At 42.0% G+C, this 20,297-nt stretch overlaps 1 protein-coding gene across 10 annotated transcripts in view; it reads right to left on the reverse strand.

Moving 5' to 3' along the window:
* Nucleotides 1–20,297, reverse strand: part of Dnah9 (dynein, axonemal, heavy chain 9) — a 337,258-nt gene that overhangs the window by 114,968 nt on the left and 201,993 nt on the right. For 7 of the 10 annotated variants that reach the window (XR_003949434.1, XM_006533213.4, XM_017314521.2 and 4 more), the window contains 5 exons: nt 19,342–19,465; nt 9,350–9,492; nt 8,914–9,075; nt 8,526–8,759; nt 1,178–1,438 (listed from right to left, as the gene is read on the reverse strand). Coding sequence is in view for 9 of the 10 variants with exons in the window: in XM_006533213.4 (XP_006533276.1) it covers nt 1,178–1,438; nt 8,526–8,759; nt 8,914–9,075; nt 9,350–9,492; nt 19,342–19,465 (924 nt within the window). In the remaining variant the exon portion in view is untranslated. Of the gene's footprint in view, nt 1–1,177; nt 1,439–8,525; nt 8,760–8,913; nt 9,076–9,349; nt 9,493–19,341; nt 19,466–20,297 lie in introns of those variants that run through there. The other 3 variants (XM_006533212.4, XM_017314525.2, XM_017314522.2) reach the window with 3 other exon arrangements.

Genomic DNA, 20,297 nt, shown 5'->3' on the forward strand with positions numbered 1-20,297 from the left:
CACAGAGACATATACATAAAAACCACCTTTATAATTTGTCAGTGTGTATTCAAGGGGAGAGAAAATCTCCTATCACTGTGAAGCAAACTGGAGTCTAGAGGTGTGCACAGCATCAGGACATGAGTGCGGTTCATCAAGCAGATACAGGAGAGGTAATTAAAGCATTTGGATCCTGAATGTATTTTAAAAATAGCATTGACTAAGTTTTCTATTTATTTCTATTTCTATATCTATTTATGTATAATAAAGAGCCCACTAATCCCTGTCATCCCCTTTCTATGTCATTGGGAAATGAAATGGAAGGAAGATCAGGGCCATCCCACACAGCTAGGAGGAGGAAATGACTTGTGCTATCTGCAGCAGGCAGTGAGTAAAGGCACTTCTCACCTCTTCTGAGGCAGAGGGATCCAGTGTGATTTCTGCATCTGATTTCATCACGTCTTGAGTTACTGATTTATACTCTGTATTTTTATCTACCAATCTATCAACTGAACAACCAACCAGAGAGTTTGCAGATTTTCATTGCAGGTTTTATGAAAGCCGAGGTGCTTATCCTGGCTATAACAATGTTGACAGAAACAAAGTTTTTCTTAGTGACTACTATTGATTATCTAGTTTTCATACATTATCTCGCCTAGTCATTATAGCAATGGGGGTGTTTCTATCATCATTGCTTCCTCTTAGCAAACGAGGAGGCAGAGACTCAGCAAAGATAGATGACTCCCAAAGTAACACAGTAAATGTTCCTATATTCGCTTCAGAACATCTTAGGAACTGTAACCCCCGCGTCAAAAGATCTTAACAAAGATGTTAATTTTCTTAGTAAGAAATAATCAGAGGACAAGTCATGGGTATACAAATAAAATATTTCTTTTTTTGGTAATCTAGAAATCAACAACAGAGTGAGGGAAGAGGGAAGGGGGAGGGGGACTAGGAAAATAGGGTAGAGGGGAGTAGGGGAGAGGGGAGTAGGGGAGTAGGGGAGAGGGGAGTAGGGGAGTAGGGGAGAGGGGAGTAGGGGAGTAGGGGAGTAGGGGAGAGGGGAGAGGGGAGTAGGGGAGAGGGGAGAAGGGGAGGGGAGAGGGGGGAGGGGAGAGGGGAGAGGGGAGAGAGGAGAGGGGAGAGAGGAGAGGGGAGAGGTGTGTGGAAGAAAGGCAAGCCTGCCGGACCTTCCTACCTTGTTGAGAGTGTTGAGGGCCGCCTGCGCTGCGGTCAGGGCTGGCTCGGCCTTAGCCAGGTCCTCTTCACAGTCTTTCTGTTTCTGCTGCACCTCCAGCATGATCAGGGCCACCTTCTGCTCCTCCTCGTCAGCAATGGCTTTCTCTCTGCTCACTTTGCTGGTCTCCACACCCACCACCTGAATCAGCTTGTCTGTATCTTCATTCTTGTGCCTCAGCTCCACTTCCTGGGTGGCAAGCTTCGCTTTCAGATCATCCACCTGCATCAGAGAACACAGAGCCCATGAGGAGCAGATCAGAGTCAGGGTGCTCACGGCTCCCTGGAACGAATTCTGTAGAACAGACCCGAGAGCTCACTCAAGAACGCACAGATGGAAAGCTGCATTCTTAAGTGAACCTAAACTCTTGGACTGGGGAAAAAGAAAAGGCATACAGGATATCCTTAGGTCTGGTGGACTATTCTGAAATCCACACATCTTCTCCTTGATGCCCAAATCATGTGGGACGCCTTTCACTTAATTAGCGCTTATGCTTGTTAAAACTCTACAGGGCGGCATCCATGTTTGCTGCTTGTACTAGACACAGTAACCAGGAAACGAAACCAGCTTAGGCATCTATCAACTGAAGAACTGTGAGAGAGGAGGAAGAGACCTTAAGGGAAACGGAAAATAAAGAGGAATAAAATGAATTCACGAGCAGAAACTGGGGGGAGGAAGTAGATTAGCCGGGGATGGTGTCTTGATTTGTTTCTCTGTTTCTGTGAGAAAATATTGACTAAAAGCAACTTGGGGAGAAAAGAGTTTTATCTTACAGGTTTCTGTCCTTCAGAAGGAAATCAGGACAGAAGCTTGAGACAGGAACTGAAGGCGAGGCCACAGAGGACATTGTTTACTGGCTGGCTTTTCATGGCTCATGTTGGGCTACTTTTCTTATTCAGCTCAGAAGCACCTGCCTAGGGTTAGTACCACCCACAGTGGGCTGGACCCTCCACCATCAATTAGCAATTAAGAAAATGCTCCACAGACCTGTCTGAAATTCCTCAGTTGAGATGCTCTCTTACCAGGTGACTCTAGTGTGTGTTAAGTTGACAAAACTACCCAGCACAGTGGCAGTGGGGGAAGGTGAAACATGAGGAAAATGTGTAATGAAATGTGTGAGGAGGCCATGATGAAACTCAACTAACTGTTTTCCATGCAAATACTAAAAATACTATTTTTAATTAAAAAAATAACTTTAAGTGCCATGTAGCCTCCTTCCACTCCTAGAACAAATTTAGAAGGAGCCCACATAAAACTGCCTAATGACTACTTCAGGAAGACAGCCTGCTTCCAGTCAGAGATGTAGGATGTCTGATTGATATCCTGTTGCCACAATTCAGAAAGACATAGTAACTCCTATGTCAGTGTGGCAGTTGCCTTCCTGATTCAATGGCTGGGACCTAATTAACAATAGACAACTAATAGTGGGATTATGTCACTTCCAATGGAGGACCAAAGAAATCCCTAACCTATCCCATAAAATGCTTACTTTGAGGGAAGACTGCCTTCTCTTCCCCAGGTAAACAAAATCTGGTCAGATTCTCTTTCTCAACTATAAAGCCTCCCTACTCCTCCCCCTGGGTCTTGCCTAAAGACAGGCACAGCTGTGGTGCCAGACTCCTGTGCTGTTAATATGCTCTGATTTGGTAGCTTTGGATAGCTTTCACGTGGGTAGGTTTTACTCATTTCCACAATCCTTAATTAATTACAAGTCGGTGACCACGTAAAGATTAGACAACTAGAGTACCAATGGTCATAGTCAGCTAGATTCCCTAGAATGTCTCTGATGTCAAATACCATGGGGAGGCATAATGACATCCTGTAAGTAGACTAGAGAGGGTCTAGTTTTCTGTGTCTCTTCAGATCAGCAGAGTGATGGTTTGAGACTGTGTTTTCTGGGTCAGCCCCAGCCCCAGTCCTAGCCCCAGCATCAGCATCAGCTCCAGCATCAGCATCAGCATCAGCATCAGCATCAGCATCAGCTCCAGCATCAGCATCAGCTCCAGCATCAGCATCAGCATCAACACCAAAATCATAGGTACCAACATCAGATTCAGCATTAGCATCATCATCACTGTCAGCATCAGCATAAGCACCAGCACCAGCAGCATCAACATCAGTATCAGCATTATCATCAACACCAGGACCAGCACCATTACTGTCGTCATCGTCGTCATCATCATCATCGTCACCATCATCATCATCGTCATCATCACAAGAACAAATTGACTATGCAAACACCTAGATCCTACTCCAGTCCCACTGAGTCAGAAACTCTGAGGTGAGGCCTTGAGGGCCCTGTTGATTCTGCTAGCCTAGGTTTGAGACAGGCTGGTCTAGCATAATGGCCTTTTCAAGTGCAAAGGGAAGACAGGCCTATTTATTCTGAAAAGCAAAGAAGCTGTTTGTGTTTGCAGTATGGCTCATAAACCTTGCGCTGCAGGCTGACCTCTTGCCTCTCATTTTCTTGCGGCGTATTGCATGCAACAACCGCAGATGACTCTGGAGCTCCTGGAACACGTCAGACAGATTCAAGAGCTTTATGATGCAAAATGCATAAATCGAAAAATAAAACTGAGGCTTAGACGCACTGATAATTCCCCTTTCATGGCAGATCAAAAGGAAGAAAAGGAAAGGGTGTAAAAAAAAGAATGTTCTTTAATTTGGTGTATTCATGGAAGCCAGAGCCCGTTTTAACCTCAGATAGAGGCTGCTCCTTGGAACAAGTCTTATATTCACGAATTGGAAGGTTAATCTGCTTCCATCTCCCGTTGTTCGGCTGCAGAGTTACTTCTGCAAGGACAAAGATGCAATTGTAAATCAAAATGATTGAGCAGCATAATCAACCCAGCAAACACACCAGTAACTTTTTGTTTCTTTTTAAATCTTGGGAGATTTGAGAAAATTGAAGTGTGTGGGTTTTTTATTTTTTTCTTCTTTTTTCTGTGAGGTTGTGGTTTTTTGCTGATTGCAGATATGGCTGTGACCTCAGGCCCAAGGTAAATAAACCTCTTCACCATGAATAGGATTTTAATAGCTCTTAAGCTGTGATGTGGAGTGACAGCAGGGTCCTGCCAGTCAGAAAGAGTTCACTCCCCAGTCACTACCAAAAAAGCCAGGAGCTCAGGTTCATTTTAGGATTCTTCAACAGAATAACAGATCAGAGAAGGCTGGTTTAAAGCTTTTGTTCTCTTACTAAAACATCCAAGCCACACTTTGCATTTCTCCTTACTTAATTCCACCAAAACAGAGTATTAAGGCAATCTCAGGAACCCAGAAAAGGCTCTTTCCCACAGTAAGGCTGGCTCCATGGATCAGAACCATGCTCTGTCCTCAGGGAAATGCCCAAAGAAAAGGTAAAGGCATGGGGGCTGTGGGCAAATCTTGGGTGTTTAAGGACCAAACACATACTGCCAAAGAGAGAGGCTCCTTCCCAGAAGGAACTACAGACAAGGGCATGAATAATTCCCTAAGCTTAGAAAGTGTTTTGGGAGGGAGAGCAAAACCACCCAGGATCAGCGGACAGTGCAGACATGGGTGAGGCACAGAGACAGGAACCAGCTTTGGAGTTCTGCTGGACAGAATGGAGGGAGAAAATCATAAATAGAACAATATGCAAGATCCCAGAACATAGCCAGGAACACAGTGTCAAACACTGTGTATTCGCTGATTTATTCATGCAACAGCTATTAAATTAGTGTCATTCTGTCCAGTCATTCTTGAGGTATTGCGTTCAAACAGACAAGAATTCCTGTCCTTACAGAGTTTGTAGCCAACTAATAGCAACAGACACAATTGATTATATAACAGCTAAGTAACTTAAAGGGTACGTCAGATAAGGGAGCCTACTATAAAGAAGCCTTAGGGTAGAATAACGAGGGGCAAGAGTAGAGAGAAGTGGCAATCTCTTCTGTAGTCATCAGAGTGGGACTTATTGGGAAGGTGATATGGAACCAAGACATGTATCGTGGAGATTCTAGAGAGATGTCCAGGCATAGGGAACAGTGACACTAAGTCCCAGTATATCTGAGAAGAGGATTCAGTGACAGGATGGCTGTTGACAGTTGCTTCAGAGATGGGTTAGTGGGAGATGAATTCTGGAAGCTAGAGAGGATCTATGAAGCCACTGGGAAGAAGAGAAGGGAACCATAAGATCTTGAGCAGAAAAGACATGGTCTGATTTGTGTTTGAAACCAATCACCTTGGCTGCTCATTTCGTGTCAGACAGCAGAGGGACAAAACCAGAAGCAGATTCGTGAGTTCTGAGGGCGTTATGACTCAACCAGGTCAAGACATCAGGAGCTCAGATGAGCTGGGGGCAGTGTAGGGAGTGACTGGGGAATGTCAATATATTGTGAAGCCTGAACTAGCGGGGCATTTTGATGTCTTGGGAGTGAATACAGAAGGAGAAAGGAATGAGCAGAGTTGAGGATGGCTCCAGGTATTTGGGCTGAGATGGATGATGGGAAATAATAGGAGTGGAAGATAATATGGAATGGAGGAGAGAGTAAGAATTCACTCTATCAGAAACAATCAGGCAGGAAGAGGGTTTTTTTTTTTTTTTTTTTTTTTTTTTTTTTTTTTTTTTTTTTGATAATGAATTGGTGAAATAGCCAAGTGGAAAGATTTTTGAGATAGATAGGAAACACACATAACTTGTGGATTCTTGGATGTGAGAAATTTCCAGTGTGAGTAATATCGGTAGCTAGAAATGGTAATCACAGATGTAGAAAATACAGAAGGAGAGAACTGGTGCTTGGCCATAGCAGATATTGAACCTGAGGCTAAGATTCTCCACTAGGCACACAGAGAGCTAGATTTAGCTAATGGGATAACCTGGCATTTGCTTTTTAAATAGAATTACCTCCACTATGAACATGAATATTGGTGCTTTCTTCATTGTCTATTCAAAGACATCTGAACAAAAGAAATATTAGTGTCTGCCACATGAGGTCAAGACATCATTCACATTCCTCATTCTCTGGTCACTACTCTTTGTACAAATAAACCAGCCATTCCCAGAGAGGAGGAAGCAGGGAGATGGCACAAGTGTTAGAGGAGGTGTGGAGAATGCTCTGAGGGCCTTGAGGTGATGAGGGGAGAAAGATAGTGGGGGGTAAGTGGAAGGTATCAGAAAATCTGGCATCATACTGGTAGTTATACTCTGCTTTTCTCTGGGAATTCAGAGACTGAAAAAAAAAAAAACAACCCAACAAAAAACAGAAGACAATGATTAAAAAAAAAAGCCCTTTCTACAGCACAGAGGCACATGTGGGAAAATGCTCGTGCATTGCCTGGAGTTCCCGTGCTCCAGTTTCCAGCTCTGAGACAGGCTGATGGTCATCACACAGCAACTTGATGACAGACACGGAAGTAATATCAATTTGCCTAGAGGAAAACCAAGAAAAAGAAAGGATGCCAACCCACAGAACAAACAAGGAAATGGTATATTCTAGAAGGCAGAGAATGAAACCATCAGCAGACTAGAGAAAAACGCCCCAAACCTGCTGGATTCAGAGGTTCAAAGAATCCCATGAGCCCATTTGTAAGAAACCAGACAAAGTAAGAAGCAATTGAGTGTACTGATAAGGAGGACACAAGAAAATGCTGTTAGGGCATTAAAGTGCAACAGTGTCATTAAAACTCCTATTGGAAGCACATGAAGCAGAAGCAATATTACATCCATAAAGCTAGTATTGTTGAAATTAACTTGAAGGCCTCTCCTGCAGTACAAAGTAAATGGCCAGCAGGATGACAGCCACGGTGAGAACATGAGCAATTCAGGCACAGGAACCAGTGCCATTCATGGCTCCTTGGGGCCAGCCCAGGCCAGATGAACGGAGCATGCAACAGCTACTGAATTAGTGTAGAAGAAGAGTACAAGAGGAGTTTTCTTTTCAGACTGTAAGAGCTCACTTCATCCCCTGAGTGAACTTAAGTCCCTTAGATACATTGTACTTTGAATCAAGAAACTAAAATGGGAGAAGAAAGAAAGTCCAGAGTGAAAAGCCCAAAAGCAGAATTCCAAAGGCAAAGTTTGTAGACAAGCGTAGGGACAGCTGTCTTCTGTTAATGTGGGTTGCTAATCAAGAGGCCCATGTATCTACAGGAACATATAATATTCTTCAAGAGGCCCATGTACCTATAGGAACATGTGATGTTTATCAATAGGGCAGCTATCTACAGGAACCTGTGATGTTCATGTTTATATGGTGAGTACAATGGCCCCTGAATGGTGCAAATTCACGAAATGCCATCACCCTGTTTAGCAGCTGACTTGGTTACTGCTAAACAAGATAGAAATGGGTCCTTGAGGGAAAGGTGTTCTTTGGTAAACATGGGTGGAGGCAAAGTAGGTACTGAAGCTCTTCCAGTCTGGAAGAATAGAATAGGGAGGAATAGAAGGTTGGAAAAAATAAGCCAGTTCTATTTGAAAGAGTAAATAGAAAGATACAGAAAGGACACAATGAAAATGGCCTTTTTAATAACCAACTACTTATAGAGTAAGAATGAATGAAATAAGACATGATTCATTTAAATAAGCACTTTTAAGGACAATTTAAGAGATACTGCGTGTGTGTCACACACACACACAGACACACACACACTGTTATAACCCTGAACCACTTCTTCCCATCATCTTTTTACTTTGGCTCTGAGTATGGAAGGTGTATGGTTTGGGTGTGACATGTTCCCCAAATGTTCATGGCACTGCAGTCCTTAGTGTGGCGGAAGGCAACTAGATCCTAAGACATCCATACTTACAAATGGATTATGCTGATTTTGTCTTTTGGGACAGGATCATTTTACATGATAATGGGTTGTTATAAAAAGCAAGCCCAGAATTTCCCAATTCCCTCTTCTGTATCCATTGCACATATCTGTGTGTGGTCCTACCACTACCACACAGCCTTCACTAGAGCTTAGCATAGAGTGGTGCTGTGCTTTTCTACCTCCAGAATGGTGAATAAAAAAACCTTTCTGCTCTTTATAAAGTATTGCACCTCAGCTATTTTGTTATAGCAACTCAAATAGACTATAACAGAAGGGCAGTGAATGAAAAGGAAAGAAAAATGGAGGAGAAAGAGAAGATGGCCTTGAGGAAGGGGAGAAAGTCCATTAGAGGATTCCAGCCCCAGTGGGCATGGGCAGACAAGACAGCAGCTGAAGCCATGTGCATCTGCTCTTGACTTTTGATCCTATTTCTGATGCTGTGGTGGCTTTAGATGACCACCGAAGGTTTTCAGACCTCAACTTTCAGTGCAGTGGGGCTGTTCTTCACTGGGCAGATGAGAGAGACATGGCTCACCTGGGCCGAGGTGCTGTGCAGTTTCAACAGCCCGTTCTCCAGCCTCTCCACCTTGGCCTGGAGCTCTTTTCCATTTCTCTCCAGCAAGCTCTGGTACAGTCTGATGAACTCCAGAAAGGACTTGGGTGTTGTGTAGTTGTATCGCTGCTCATTGGTCAGGTATGACTGGGATGTCTTGTTGACACTTATGTGGACAAAGGCCATGAACTTGCTAATTGACTGCTTCACCGCAGGCTAGCACCAGAAATAATGAGATTGAACATGATCACCCAACCCTTGACCATATGGAAAGTTATGTTCCATGGTTCTATCCAACCTCCAACTTTAACCTTGACCCCTGGATGCCTAAGGTGAGGTGGACCCTCAGGGGAGCTCTGTTCCCTCTCACCTCAATGTTCTTTGTATTCTGCAAGAATCGGAGGCTCACAGACTCTAGGGCCTCCTGAGGCCACTCATGGAACCAGTTGATAGCAGTACAGTTCACAATGGCTGGGAACTTCCTGCTTCGAATTCTCAGCTTGTTCCCCACAGGGGAGAAACAGAGAGTCACCTGAGATATTGGAAGTGGAGAGAGGACCAAAAAGTTGATATCAGAAGGGGAGGGACATGCTGAACAGGGTTAGACTTTCCCCATGCCAACCCATATTTATAGCCATATCAATAAGACCTGTTCATAAACTGTATGCTGTCAGTGCTGCTCAGCCAAAAGATCATTGTATCATCACCACATCATCTTGACACAGTCCAGAGGAGCAGTGTCCAATTTATCACATCGTGTAGCCACCTCTGGCAGTGTCCATGACCAACAGTCAGTCTTTCTGTACCTTAAGTTGTCGCTGGACTCTCTCTATGAAGAATTTCCAGCAGTTCTCCCTGCTGTCCATGAGTCCCTGGCTTTTGACCTCATTTCTCACATTGTTTATGATGTTCTCCTCTTCCTCATCAGAGTAGAGATCTGGGATCTCACCTGGGGATAAGTGGGGCACAGACATGTGGCTTTGAATCATGCTAATTGACATAATCACACAAAGAGAGTCATTTGGCATTAAGATATAGGTCGCTTGGTTTTCCACCATGTTCAACCTCATGTACTGGTGAAAGTGGGCATGTACCATATCATACCAAGACAGGGAACAAATGCATTCATGAAAGGAAGGGGTACAGGGTTTCTTTTTGTTATCTTGTGGTAACACCCCAACTAGTTATTTCTTCTTTTCTTCAAGGCATTTATTTACCAGCTACTATTTTATTGACCTTTATGGAAACTGGACCCTTAAGGAATCTTCTTCTTTGAAGGAAATATAAACCATACCTATGCATAAGACTTAGGGAAAAAAAAGGGCCAAAAGTAACATATGACTATGTGCATATGGTTAAGGAGAGGGAGGAACAGTCACTTCCTACAGGACACATGAAGCCAAGAAGGGACCCTGGAATGTAATGTGAAAACATAGTGCTTTAAGTCAACAGAGGTGGGGGGCGGAGTTACCTAAGAATTTAGCAGACTATATTTGCTGAACTAAGACTCACAAAACTCAGTATATGATTCTCATCTTAATTTTACATAGATTAACTGTTTATTAAAAATGGATAAAATGATGAGGAAAAACATTCTTAAGAGCTTTGAGTGAAAAAGAATTTTCTGAATGCAACTTTTAATCAACTTAAAAAAACTCATTTGATGCCCCCAAATGGACACATTTGGCATCTTTAAAAAAAAAAATGGCAAAGCACTAGCATGACCCAGGAACTACAAAGGACAGACAGCAACTCAGATTACTTACTTACTATATAAAGATATGCTTCACAAATGAGGATAGAAAAGGGGACTCCACAGTAAAGGAAATAAACACATGGTTAGGTGCCTACCCTCATTGTAATAACAAAAATGTTGACTAAAACTGCTCACTTTTTTGCTAATATAACTGAGGTTTGCAAATATGAAAAGACTCTATACTCACTCATAGTAACAGAGATATGTGTTGAAAGTATGCCAATTGTTGATTTTTAACCACATTGGCAAGATCTTAAAATGAGATAAAATACTTTACTGAGGCACTATATGGGAATATATTGTATGTTCAATCCCAGATGAATAAAATTTCAAAATCTAACAAATACATAAATTGGTATAGATAATAGGGATTTTTATGGAAATGACAAGATGTTTACATATTGGAAAACTTGATGAAAAGTTTGCTACATTAAAAGATTTAAGAAGCAAAACAGGGGTCAGTGAGATGGCTCAGCAGGTAAAGGCACTTGGTGCCTCTCCTAATGATCAGTGATTGATCTCTGGAACTCACATGGTCTTAAGAGGAGAGAGTTCATGAGTTCACTCCTTCATGTTACCCTCTCACCTTACATGCACTGTGGCACATGCACTTCTTTTTATTAGATATTTTCTTTATTTACATTTCAAATGTTATCCCCTTTCCCAGTTTCCCCTCCAAAAATCCCCTACCCCCAGCCCCTCCCCCTGCTCCCCAACCCACCCACTACCAATCCTTGCCCTGGTACTCCCCTATACTGGGGCATAGAACCTTCACAGGACCAAGGGCCTCTCCTCCCATTGATGACCAACTAGGCCATCCTCTGCTACAAATATAGCTAGAGCCACAAGTTCCACCATGTGTTTTCTTTGATTGGTAGTATAGCTCCAAAGAGCTCTGGGTTAGTTCATATTGATGTTCCTTCCATGGGGCTTCAGTTCCCTTCAGCTCCCTGGATATTTCTCTGGCTCCTTCATTGGGGACCTTGTACTCCGTCCAAAGGATGACTGTGAGCATCCACTTCTGTATTTGCCAGGCACTGGCAGAGCCTCAAAAGACACAGCTACATCAGGCTCCTGTCAGTACGCTCTTGTTGGCATCTGCCTAGTGTCTGGGTTTGGTGGTTGTTTATGGTGTGGATCCCCAAGTGGGGCAGTCTCTGGATGGTCATTCCTTCAGGCTCTGCTCCAAACTTTGTCTCTGTAACTCCTTCCATGGGTATTTTGTTCCCCCTTCTGTAATGGATCAAAGTATCCACACTTTGGTCTTCCTTCTTCTTGAGTTTCATGTATTTTTCAAATTGTATCTTGGGTATTTTAAATTTCTGGGCTACTATCCACTTATCAGTGAGTGCATATCATGTGTGTTCTTTTGTGATTGGGTTACCTCATTCAGGATGATATCCTCCAGATCCATCCATTTGCCTAAAAATTTCATAAATTCATTGTTTTTAATAGTTGAGTAGTACTCCATTGTGTAAATGTATCACATTTTCTCCATCCATTCTTCTGTTGAGGGACATCTGGGTTCTTTCCAGCTTCTGGCTATTATAAATAAGGCTGCTATGAACATAGTGGAGCATGTGTCCTTATTACAAGTTAGCACATCTTCTGGGTATATGCCCAGGAGAGGTATTGCTGGGTCCTCAGGGAGTACTATGTCCAATTTTCTGAGGAACCACCAAAATGATTTTCAGAGTGGTTGTACCAGCTTGCAATCCCACCAGCAATGGAGGAGTGTTCCTCTTTCTCCACATCCTCACCAGCATTTGCTGTCACTTGAATTTTAGATCTTAGCTATTCTGACTAGTGTGAGGTGAAATCTCAGGGTTGTTTTGATTTGCATTTCCCTGATGATTAAGGATGTTGAACATTTTTTCAGGTGCTTCTCAGTCATTCCATATTCCTCAGTTGAGAATTCTTTGTTTAGCTCTGTACCCCATTTTTAAATAGGGTTATTTGATTTTCTGGAGTCCACCTTCTTGGTTTCTTTGTATATATTTGATATTAGTCCTCTATCAGATTTAGGATTGGTAAAGATCCTTTCCCAATCTGTTGGTGACCTTTTTGTCTTATTGACAGTGTCTTTTGCCTTATAGAAGCTTTGTAATTTTATGAGGTCCCATTTGTCAATTCTCGATCTTACAGCACAGGCATTGCTGTTCTGTTCAGGAGAATTTCTCCTGTGCCCATATCTTTGAGGCTTTTCCCCCACTTCTCCTCTATAAGCTTCAGAGTCTCTGGTTTTATGTGGAGTTCCTTGATCCACTTAGACTTGAGCTTTGTACAAGGAGATAAGAATGGATCAATTCACATTCTTCTACATGATAACTGCCAGTTGTGCCAGCACCATTTGTTGAAAATGCTGTCTCTTTTCCACTGGATGGTTTTAGCTCCCTTGTCAAAGATCAAGTGACCATAGGTGTGTGGATTCATTTCTGGGTCTTCAATTCTATTCCATTGATCTACCTGTCTGTCACTGTACCAGTACCATGCAGTTTTTACCACAATTGCTCTGTAGTAAAGCTTTAGGTCAGGCAAGGTGATTCCACCAGAGGTTCTTTTATTGTTGAGAATACTTTTTGCTATCCTGGGTTTTTTGTTATTCCCAATGAATTTGCAAATTGCCCTTTCTAACTTGGTGAAGAATAGAGTTGGAATTTTGATGTGGATTACATTGAATCTGTAGATTGCTTTCAGCAAGGCACATGCACATTTTAATGTCTCACAATAAATAAGTAAATGAAATAAAATATTTTTAGAAGGATTAAAAGGACAAAACCATCAAAATAGAGGCAGAGTTTCTAATGTAAATGTAAAATGTACAAGGTCTGAAGTCTGAGATAGAGTGTTGTTGAAGGAAAGAAATGAAATCCTAGTAAGGAAAAGAGAGACATGTGCACATGGGCATAATACAGTGAATCCCACACCTGTCACAGAGACAAAAACACAGGGCAAAAATTGATCCTAACAGATACATCCCAGGAAAGACCTGGAAAAGCAGAGAATAGCTGGAAGGAGCTGATCACCCTGCCAGAAGCCAAGTCTCCCTGTAAAGCCAAGACTGTTAAAGCAATGTGAAATTGGTCCTGGGGTAAATTAACATAATAAAAGTGATGTATTTATGAGGTGACTCAGATAAAAGGAGTGACAACAGAATCTAATATTGAAGACTGACGTGCCATGGGAGAGACTAATAAGTAAAGATGCTAGGATAATTCAATATCAACACCACAGAGCAGTTAGATTACAGTTTGAAAATACATTCCAGGTAGATTAAAAACATAAATACAAAAAGGGAAGACAGGAGCAATTTAGATACTAAAATATGGGCATTGGGGTGGGACAGAACCCCTGAAAGAGAGAATGAGAAATCTAAGACATTTAAAATACAGTTTAATTTTGTGATGTTACACCCAAATTGATATGATGAATATAGACTTTAAAATGACATTTACCACCCATGCAATAAGGAGAGGTTACTATCCAAAATATAGAAAGAACCTCTATAAAGCCCTAAGAACCATCTAAGAGTCAACAGCAAACCCTGTAAGCACATGACACGTACCGGAGGGGTGGAGTTAATCAAAACAGATTTAGAGCTTGTGGAGGTTAGAAGGTAACTTAAAGGAATGAACTCCCTCTCAACTGGGTGGGTTACACATAGTGAAACAGGTCATCAGGATTGGTCGCAAGTGTTTTTACCCTTTATTTAATCTGTTTGGTCCCGTGAAGGCTCAATGCCCCAGTGTAGGGGAATGCCAGGGTGGGGGGGTGGGATGGGATAGGGGGTTTCTGGAGGGGAAACCAGGAAAGGGGATAGCATTTGAAATGTAAATGAATAAGATATCCAATAAAAGAAAAAAGAAAAAGGAAAAAAAAGCCAAATTAAAATACATACATACATACATTCATACATACTTTGAGTTGCATATAGTTCAAAGTGCCTTGCGCAATGGGAAAGGAAAATGAGATTTCACTCATTCATTGACAACCTAGTGTCAGAAAAATGGAAATTCGTTAAAGGTGGGAGGAAAAGATATGGGGAATACCATAAAGCTCCCCACAGCAGGGCGGCCAATTAGCATTACTACTCTTCTTGGTAAAGATGAAATGCAGATAATCAGACAACCAAGCCAGCCAGCCCCTACTTAAAGAAACTCTCATACACACAGGGGAAAGTTTTAATCTTTCAACATCATTTCCAATCCAAAGAGTGTTCCCCCCCCTGGTTTTGAATGTTCAACTTATTTTGTAAAGAAAATAGTCAACGTGGGGCTGATACTGTGAATATTGTGAATTTTATTCTTCAGATAATTTAGTCTAAGGGATCTAAGACTTGTTTGAATTTCACGTCAGAGGAAAAAAAATGTTTATATTTAGATAAGGAGAGACAGGTTTAGACACGTTTGAAAGCCAGGAAGCAAATGAGGCAGAAATTGAAAGAAGAGATGAGACAGAGAAAAATTCCAACTTGGGTTGTATCCTGCTCAGGTAGAAGGGCTGACTTTAGAAGGGTAGAAGGGAACTGATGAAGGCCAGGGGCACATTGCAATGAAACTCAGACTCTGTGAGGTCTGGGGAGACATGAGACTTGTGTGAGGACTGGGGAGACGTGAGGTTTTTGCTCAGTGGCGAAACTCAGTTGAAAGGAGGAAGGAAGCAGCAGACTAGCTGGAGAGTTGAAGACCATTGTCATGGTGTGAAGGCTTAGGGAGTATCGTGGCGCCAGGGATGCCCTTGTGCATTGCTGGAACAAACCATAAGGTCAGCATAGTGCTATCTGGACCCAGAACCACCCACAAGATCCTGATAGGTCCTTAACTCTTATGAGCTTTCGTTTCTTCTCCCAAACCAGCATGCTAATGTTAGTGTTGCAGCAATGCCAGAGATGGAAAAAGTTCTTAGGGTCACCCTGCTCATTCTCCTCTCCTGAGGACTTGAGGTCTCCAAAGTGGGTAGTTTAGCCAATGGTCTCCAATACTAGCTGCCTGGAATTATGATCTTGTCAATCACCCGACCTACTGCACATCCCTGAACTACTACCTCACCTGGAGGAAGCTTGGCTAATGTCACTAACCCAGGTAGAAGTTTTATGCCAGATAGCCTGAATTATTTAAAAGGTCAAAATGGGGCTGAATAGATGGCTCATCAGTTAAGAGCACTGGCTGCTATTTCAGAGAGGGTCAGGGTTTGAATTCCCAGCAGCCACAGGTGATATGATAGCTCATACCACCTAATTCCATTTTCAAGGCATCTGGCAATGTCTTTTGGCCTCTATGGTAGTAGGCACACATGTGGTGCACAGTTATATGTGCAGGCAAAACAAACACAAAAAATAAAAGTACACAAAAGTGAAAATAAAAATAAAAAAGTAGTTATGCCTATAAATACCTTGTGTTATCATTTGTCAAAATTATGGACTTCCAAATGAAATAATATATTTCAGCTCTCTTGATTAAAAAAAAGGAACCAGAGAAAACTTCTAGAAAAATAAGAGTACTTAGTGTGCTGGGAGTGTTGGGGTTCAGGGCACAGCTTGTGTTGTATTAGACAGATGGAGTTGGCTTGTGCCACCCTCACGGTTTCAGCAGTGGGCTGGGTTTCCAGCTCTGTGGCCTCTGCGCTCCTCTGCACTTCCTTGTGTGTAAGTATGTTATAGCCCTCCAGGTAGGGTATGGATTCCCCTTGATCTAAGACATTTGTAATTGACTGGTTCACATCCTTTTTACCTTTCCTTCATTTGAAAGATGCAAGGTTGATGTACTTTTGATGTTTCTCTAAAAAATGCTGCATATTGAGAATAAGAACTACGGCCTGCAGGCTAAGTTTGTTTGCTGTCTCTTTTTGGTGTGTCCTACAAGCTGAGAATGGAACATTTTTAGGCAATCTTTTATGTTTGAAATAAAGCAATATTTAGTGGCACACAAAACTTATGTGAAATTCAACATTTTATCGCCCATGAATCATTTTATTAGGTACAGCCATGCCCTTACAGTTACATAGAGCTTTGTTTATGCTTATTTTTATACTTCAGAGACAGACTTGAGTGGTTATGACAGAGTCCAGGTGACCTGAAAAGCCTTGTAGAGAAGGTTTGCTGCTCTGAACTTGTGAGCATCCTCAGTGACAAGATGCCCAGAGCTCTGGGGGCATTAGGAACGCATCCAGGTTCATCAGCTCCCCATGATTTCCTCAAGATCCTGAGAACCTAGAAGATCACCGGATGCAATATCTAGCGACATCTAAACTATGAGCAAAGTTCCCAATTTCAGATGCACCCTTCGATTTCTCCTGACAACATTCATGTCATTTATTCTGTGCTATATGTTAATACATGATTTGATAAAAGCTGTGTTATCTGTATAAAGGCAGAAGCTCTTTAAACACCTCAAAACCATCCTTGTAGGGCCTAAAGTTGGGCCTCTCCATCTCTACCCACAGGCACTTACAGGCTAAATGCTATAGCATCTTGCAAACTGGATTAGCAATATGCAATTGGGGTGTTTTGGTGGGACTCTGATACCTGGGTATGGTTCAGTCAGTTCGAGCTTGGGATGAAAGGGAAGTGTTTGATTCAGTATTACACTTGCTTGTCAGATTTGATCCCCACCTAGATCCTGTGGTTAAACAACAAACAAACAAACAAACAAACAAACAAACACACAAAGCCAAAACTGCTTCCTTTGTCCCCGGAAGAAAAATCAGGGGATTGTGATTGCCACTTGACTGCCCATGTTCCTCACTATGTATGGCATGAAAACTTACCAAAACATACTATTCTATAGTCATACCTAATATCTCACAGAATGTCACTTAGAATCCAAGAGGCATTAAGGACTAAGAAGGACATTGAAATAAAAGTTTGCAATGGATCTAGTTTTGTTAGCTTTCCATCCTAAACTAGATAGTAGATATTTAGTCATTATGTTTTTGTGTCCCTAGATTATTTGGCACTGTAAAATTAGCAAACAACTGATAGTATAGTTTTAGTGTCTTTAAAATTATAATCTTGTGTTAATATAGTGGGAATGAGTGTAGCCACCGATCTTTCAATAGGACAAGGCTACTCCTAGTCTTGAGTGTGGAACAGTGAAGGCATATTACCAATAAGACACTTGAGTGTTCAGATATGGGTGAAGAGGATATGATTCACAAGGAACAGTGGAGGCCAGGATTCTGGAATGAGCCTGCTATGTGACATCAAGGAATTAGGGACTGCTAACTCATAATCTGGCAATGAGGGTAGCAATGGGAGAAGGGGCAGCAGAGAGACTGTTTCCCTATACCAAGGGGATTTGGGTTGCATACTGTTCCCAGTTAGGAATTAATATGGGATCCTGGTTTAGACAGGCCCTGCCTCAACTATTATTCCAAGGGGTTGCCTGGGTTGGAAGGACATAAGTTAAGAGGTGTCAGAATTTGTCATAGCAAACATTGACAAAATGGGGTAGTCTGGATAGAAAAGATATGGATTCAGAGACGGATGGAGAGAAAACAGCATCAGTTTGCTATCTCATGGATACAGGTATTAAAGGAAGGGCTAACACTGGGGGCAGGGATCACTGATGAAGAGACTAGAATGCAAGAGAAAACAAGAGGTTGATCATTTAGGCTTTTCTTCTTCTGGTCTTTTTGGGGGGAGGTATTGCTGTCATGGCTTGATTTTGACAGTGATGTCATAATACTAACAAATGAAAATGCACAGGAGAAAACACCATAGCCTAAGGCATGAGGTCACTAGCTCTATGAAGCAGACCTTTGCAGGAGGGTGGAATCAGTAGCACACACTCGTACTTTTACAGCCATCCTGACTTGTAGATAACTACCACGTACTGAGTCATTGGCAGGGACACCCAAGGCCCAGCCTTTCATGGTGGCAGAGTTCTCTCTCTTGTCTAGAACCCAATTTTTCTGATCACAAGGTATAGTTTCCTTTTTCCACTGTAAATTCCAACAACCAAATGATCAGACAATCCAACGGAACTGAAGGATTACTGAGAAATGATTTAGAACCTCCATGGACTTGGTTGGACTTGTATCCAGTGGCTTTCCAGTCTGAAATTATTTATTTGAAGGTGAAAAGTAGAAGATATGCTCTAATCCTCCTTCCTAAGGTTGCTCATTTAAAAGGGAGAACATTATAAGAAGAAAACAAACAAATCCAACTTGCTGCCCCACTTAAACACATAGGCCCAAATCAGGATTTTAGGAAAACCAGCACCTTGAAGGGAAGATTGGGCCAGCAGGCTTGCATTTTATTCAGTGAGACTTCAGAAATTACTCTAATCAGCAGAGTTGTCTTTTAAATGAAATAAATTAAAGATACTTCACTGAGGAATGAAATTTCAATGGGCTAAAATCAAACAATGTTGGAGAAGGTGACCTGGCTGGATTGGCGCCAAGTGAAATCCAGGGTGAAGCAGGCACCATGCCCAACATCTCCAAATCTATAAGTTTTGGAATCTTTGTTTTACTCATTTAGTTTTTCAGAAATTAGGCTTTAAGATAGAGTTATTATAGGAGGAGAATTGGATTCCTATCTCACTCAATACAATAATAATTTTTAAAAAAAGGTTGGTGATGTTGTAGATCAAATATGATGATAAAATGTTAAAGATCACATTTAAGAATGGAAACATTTGTTATTGGGGGCATAAGAGCTAGCAGGAAAATTCTCTAGTATAAAGTTAGTTTAAACAGGATCAATTGGGAAAGATGTAAGTGTAGGCTCAGGGTTGTTCTAGGAGGCAACACAGTGAGGAATCCAGGGCAGAGATCCTCCCTTAGAAACAAGCCATTACAGAACCTGTTAGTGCATGTTCTGGGCCAGAAGCCAGGGCCGCTTCATGGAATGACTGTCAACTGCCATGGGGGGCAATGCTATATGCCATGAAGGAGACAATGACTCTGAAACAGTGACATCATCCTGGAATGTGTTAATGTTCTTTATGACCTGACTGACTTTTCTGATGTCAGACCACTCCTCTACCTTTAAATGACTCCAACTTTGTTAGTGGTAACCAAGGGTAAAGACTTTCTTACCAGATGCCAGGAGGTCATTGATGAGCACCAGGAACCTCTCGTCAGCCACATGGGCATCAGTCATAAGGAACACTGTACTGAGATTTTTTACCCCAGCTTTCAGACAGAGGCTGGCCAGGTCCACCTGCAAGATCATTAATGTCACAGATCCCTCAGAAGAGACAGACAACTCATTCCTCAGGAAAGGAACCATTTTCTTATCTATTTCAGTTGGAAATAAAACAAGATGACAGTGAGAGGCTGGGAAGAACACTGCTTTTCAGCAAGAGGCAGGGGAGATATGTCATGTTTTTAGGTATCAGTTCAATGGAGGTGAACAATTAAGATCACATACTGGGGTTCTTAATTCATACAACTACAGCTGCTGATACACTACAGCTGAGATCCTACAGAAAGTTAATGAAGGTGGTCCTTCCCAATGGTCAGGTGTGGTCCTTGCTCATCTGTTTTACTAATGTCATCAAGTGAGGGAATGACTTGTTCCAGAAGGGGCTACCTGTATGGGAATGAATGCATCCTATATTAGCAATGCCTTCTACTCTTATGACTGGCTCCAGAGAAAGATTTGATTGAAAAAAATGTGCTGGGAGACATAGACGTAGGTGTAAACACAAAACCATGCAGAGGAAACCTAGTCAAATCTGAAGATGGATGAAATCTGAGGAATGGGGACTTGATCTCACCCCAAGGTACAAGCACATCTCTTCCTCTTGTCTTCTTCCAGTGCATAACCAGTTTGAAGACCTATATATGCTTCCCCTTCTCTTTCTCATGAGCATTCTGAGGAAACAGCACCTACTCTCTGAACTTAGCAAATTATCAGACACTTACACACTCTTCTTCCATTGATCAGATCCTATCCAATAAAGATTCTCAAAACTATTCTTGGTCCACAATGAAAATAGACTTTAAGAACCAGTAAGGCTCTAAGCTGTAGCAGTCCTGGAAAGGGTTTC

This window comes from Mus musculus, chromosome 11 (genome assembly GCF_000001635.26).
Source record: "Mus musculus strain C57BL/6J chromosome 11, GRCm38.p6 C57BL/6J".
Classification (NCBI taxonomy): domain Eukaryota; kingdom Metazoa; phylum Chordata; class Mammalia; order Rodentia; family Muridae; genus Mus; species Mus musculus.